General features: G+C 44.8%; 1 protein-coding gene across 1 annotated transcript in view; it reads right to left on the bottom strand.

Annotated features, from left to right (window-relative positions):
- Window positions 1-5000, bottom strand: part of LOC311110470 (calcium uptake protein 3, mitochondrial-like) — a gene marked incomplete at its 5' end in the record, with an annotated part of 21471 nt that overhangs the window by 9623 nt on the left and 6848 nt on the right. Inside the window, 2 exons of the mRNA XM_084189023.1 lie at window positions 2244-2338; window positions 3805-3819. Coding sequence (XP_084045149.1) covers window positions 2244-2338; window positions 3805-3819 — 110 coding nt within the window. The remainder of the gene's footprint in view (window positions 1-2243; window positions 2339-3804; window positions 3820-5000) is intronic.

The following is a 5000-nucleotide window of genomic DNA, read 5'->3' as shown; positions in this document are numbered from 1 at the left end:
TCCCAGAACCACACGGGGGGACCTAGTGAATGACCTGCAGAGAGCTGGAACCAAAGTAACAAAGCCTACCATCAGTAACACACTACGCCGCCAGGGACTCAAATCCTGCAGTGCCAGACATGTCCCCCTGCTTAAGCCAGTACATGTCCAGGCCCATCTGAAGTTTGCTAGAGTGCATTTGGATGATCCAGAAGAGGATTGGGAGAATGTCATTTGGTCAGATGAAACCAAAATATAACTTTTTGGTAAAAATTCAACTCGTCGTGTTTAGAGGACAAAGAATGCTGAGTTGCATCCAAAGAACACCATACCTACTGTGAAGCATGGGGGTGGAAACATCATGCTTTGGGGCTGTTTTTCTGCAAAGGGACCAGGACGACTGATCCATGTAAAGGAAAGAATTAATGGGGCCATGTATCGTGAGATTTTGAGTGAAAACCTCCTTCCATCAGCAAGGGCATTGAAGATGAAAAGCGGCTGGGTCTTTCAGCATGACAATGATCCCAAACACACCGCCCGGGCAACGAAGGAGTGGCTTCGTAAGAAGCATTTCAAGGTCCTGGAGTGGCCTAGCCAGTCTCCAGATCTCAACCCCATAGAAAATCTTTGGAGGGAGTTTAAAGTCTGTGTTGCCCAGCGACAGACCCAAAACATCACTGCTCTAGAGGAGATCTGCATGGAGGAATGGGCCAAAATACCAGCAACAGTGTGTGAAAACCTTGTGAAGACTTACAGAAAACGTTTGACCTGTGTCTTTGCCAACAAAGGGTATATAACAAAGTATTGAGAAACTTTTGTTATTGACCAAATACTTATTTTCCACCATAATTTGCAAATAAATTCATTAAAAATCCTACAATGTGATTTTCTGGATATTTTTTTCTCATTTTGTCTGTCATAGTTGACGTGTACCTATGATGAAAATTACAGGCCTCTCTCATCTTTTTAAGTGGGAGAACTTGCACAATTGGTGGCTGACTAAATACTTTTTTTCCCCACTGTAAATCAACCATTCATCGGATCATCAAGAACTTAAAGGAGAGAGGTTCAATTGTTGTGAAGAAGGCTTCAGGGTGCCCAAGAAAGTCCAGCAAGCGCCAGGACCGTCTCCTAAAGTTGATTCAGCTGCGGGAACAGGGCACCACCAGTGCTTGCTCAGGAATGGCAGCAGGCAGGTGTGAGTCCATCTGCACGCACAGTGAGGCGAAGACTTTTGGCCTGGTGTCAAGAAGGGCAGCGAGGAAGCCACTTCTCTCCAGGAAAAACATCAGGGACAGACTGATATTCTGCAAAAGGTACAGGGATTGGACTGCTGAGGACTGGGGTAAAGTAATTTTCTCTGATGAATTCCCTTTCCGATTGTTTGGGGCATACGGAAAAAAGCTTGTCCGGAGAAGACAATGTGAGCGCTACCATCAGTCCTGTGTCATGCCAACAGTAAAGCATCCTGAGACCATTCATGTGTGGAGTTGCTTCTCAGCCAAGGGAGTGGGCTCATTCACAATTTTGCCTAAGAACACAGCCATGAATAAAGATTTGTACCAACACATCCTCCGAGAGCAACTTCTCCCAACCATCCAAGAACAGTTTGGTGACGACCAATGCCTTTTCCAGCATGATGGAGCACCTTGCCATAAGGCAAAAGTGATAACTAAGTGGCTCGGGGAACAAAACATTTTGGGTCCATGGCCAGGAAACTCCCCAGACCTTAATCCCATTGAGAACTTGTGGTCAATCCTCAAGAGGCGGGTGGACAAACAAAAACCCACATATTCTGACAAACTCCAATCATTATGGATTATGCAAGAATGGGCTGCCATCCGTCAGGATGTGGCCCAGAAGTTAATTGATAGCATGCCAGGGCGGATTGCAGAGGTTTTGAAAAAGAAGGGTCAACACTGCAAATATTTAAACTTCATGTAATTGTCAATAAAAGCCTTTGACACTTATAGAATGCTTGTAATTATACTTCAGTATACCATAGTAACATCTGACAAAAATATCTAAAAACACTGAAGCAGCAAACTTTGTGAAGACCAATACTTGTGTCATTCTCAAAACTTTTGACCACGACTGTATATGGTAGTGCACTATGTGTGTGACAGTAACAGAATACTGTCATATATGTGCGTATGAGAGAGCAGTAAAACTGAAACAAGTGATAGAGTAGATTAACTACGTTACACAGAGCTTCATCTGATATGGCTCTATTCGGATTAATCTACTAATCGGCATGGCGATACCTGTAGAAGTCGTCGAAGGTCAGCTCCGCCTTCCCCTTCTTCCCAAAGAAGTGCACCAGCAGTGTGGTGTCAATCATCATACCCTCCTCCGCACGCTGCCATCCCATTGGCCAGACAGGGGCAAAGGGGGCGGGGAGAAAAGAAAAAACAATGCAGTGACTGACATACAACACGCTCTCTGATTGGATGTGGAGTGGGCACCGGTCCAGTGGGCGTTGTCATGAATCCAAGATGGCAGCCATTGTGCCGAACAGCCAGCTAGTCGCATGTGCAGGGCAACAACAGTCAGTCAAGTCAATCAATCAGCTACACCAAGTGTTCCCAACGAGGCTTGAGTCTGAGCAGCGCCTGCACAGATCCACTGATCTCCAAACCATCCGTGTGTTATAGCTGTTAGTAGACATATTGGATTAGGGTTATCCGGATGGTGTGTAGATCAGATATTCCTGTGCAGCCCAGACTGATAAATGGTAGTGTTGCAGCCAGCAGTGTGACAGACAGACAGACAGACAGGACAGGACAGGACAGGACAGTACAGCACACAGATAGGCAAGGCTATAGACAGACAGACAGACAGACACACACACACATACACAAAGGCATGCCTGTAGACACACAGAGAGCGAGATGAGGAGGAGAAAGAAAGAGAGAGCGGAGGAGGAGAAAGACCACACACTCATTTTAGCCGAGACAGGCACATATGCCACCACATCCCATGCATTTCTGTGCAAACCCCCAAACACCACATATAGAAAACCACAGCAGAAAAGAAAACCCACCGCAACAAAAATGTGTACAAGAATGTGAGCAAGATTCCACCTTTTTCTAAAAGACTGTAACAGAATCAGGTGTCTTTAAAGTAATTCTGAATTCTTTCATGTTTTCTTTCTGCTCTCTAAACCACTCTCTCTGTGTACAAAATATCCCTTCCCTCTCTTTTGCTTGGGCTTTGTAAGGGAGCCGGGATATTTGAAACCAATTAGGGCGTATTTGGGATGTTTATGTATTTACCGTGGCTTTGTAATCCGCTGTTTAACATTACTTTAATCCCAGAGAGGGAATATTCAGGAAACGGGGGAAGGGGGATGTATCGGCGTATGTGTGTGTGTGTGTGCGCGTGTGTGTAGGAGGGGATTTCAGAAAAAGGTGTTTATATGACTGGGTTTTATCACATAATAACGGACACAGGCCAAACCCTGAGGAACCCTGTCTGAGTGTCCAAGGACCCAGAGAGGGCGATATCTTTCGATGTTTGGTCTAAAAACCAAATGGGTCAATAGGCTTCGTCCCTCTCCCCGCCATGCCCCACCCTTCCCCCAATCCAACCAATCCGGCGTCATGCTGAAGGCAGAATACAACTGGCATTGGCAAACTCTCATCATATCCTTCTCCATAGGGGGAGACTGCATTCAGCCATGTTCAGATTCAGCAGTAGCATCACGATGCTATACAGCTAATTAAACCGGTCCCAGGTTAGTCCGTGCTGTCTCGCCAAGGTTGAGTCAACTGTGGCAAGACAGCACAAAACTGATCTGGGACCAGGCTGGCGAATGTCTAATACCTTTAGTCTAAAGTCCTAATCCACCAGGGAACGGAAAAAATAATTCAAAGAAAAAAAGAACAGAATTGAAAGAAGAGACATTGTCGTCGTTCCGCTTGACGGCCCAAATGGAGGCACTTTTCACGTCCGAAGCCAGATGTTGTTTGGAAACATCATACTGTGTAGAATTAAAATGTACTCCCCAGGGATGGAATTGAAAAACAATGCAACTAAAAGATAATGGGTAAATCATGTAAGGATAGGTCTATTTCACATGCTGTATAGGGACGAGCCAGTGTATCTCAAAGGAAATCATGTTATGTCACTGAAAAAAACTAACTAACACTTATCCTGTCTGGGCAGTCTGATTCACTTGTGTCACTTTTAGATTCTTCCACTAATTATATACTGAACAAAAATATAAACGCAACATGCAACAATTTCAACGATTTTACTGAGTTAGAGTTCATATAAAGAAATCAGTCAATTGAAATACATTTATTAGGCCCTAATCTATGGATTTCACATGACTGGGCAGGGGCACAGCCATGGGTGGGCCTGGGAGGGCATAGGCCCACCCATTGGGGAGCCAGGCCCAGCCAATCAGAATGAGTTTTTCCCCACAAAAGGGCTTTATTACCGACATAAATACTCCTCAGTTTCGTCAGCTGTCTGGGTGGCTGGTCTCAGACTATCCCTCAGGTGAAGAAGCCGGATGTGGAGGTCCTGGGCTGGCGTGGTTACATGTGGTCTGCGGTTGTGAGGCCGGTTGGACGTACTGCCAAATTCTCTCAAACGACGTTGAAGGCGGCTTATGGTAGAGAAATTAACATTAAATGATCTGGCAACAGCTCTGGTGGACATTCTTGCAGTCAGCATGCCAATTGCATGCTCCTTAAAAACTGTGGCATTGTGTTGTGTGACAAAACTGCAGATTTTAGAGTGGCCTTTTATTGTCCACAGCACAAGGTGCCTCTGTGTAATGATCATGCTGTTTAATAAGCTTCTTGATATGCCACACCTGTCAGGTGGATGGATTATCTTGGCAAAAGAGAAATGCTCACTAACAGGGATGTAAACAAATTTGAGAGAAATAAGCTTTTTGTGAGTATGGAACATTTCTGGGATCTTTTATTTCAGCTCATGAAACATGGGACCAACACGTTACATGTTGCGTTTATATTTTTGTTCAGTATAGCTTTACATAGAAATTCATA

This window comes from Coregonus lavaretus (assembly GCF_964263955.1).
Source record: "Coregonus lavaretus genome assembly, contig: SUPER_35_unloc_6, whole genome shotgun sequence".
Taxonomy (NCBI): Eukaryota; Metazoa; Chordata; class Actinopteri; order Salmoniformes; family Salmonidae; genus Coregonus; species Coregonus lavaretus.
Note: the sequence above shows the minus strand (reverse complement) of the source record. Positions and strands in the feature narration are given on the sequence as shown.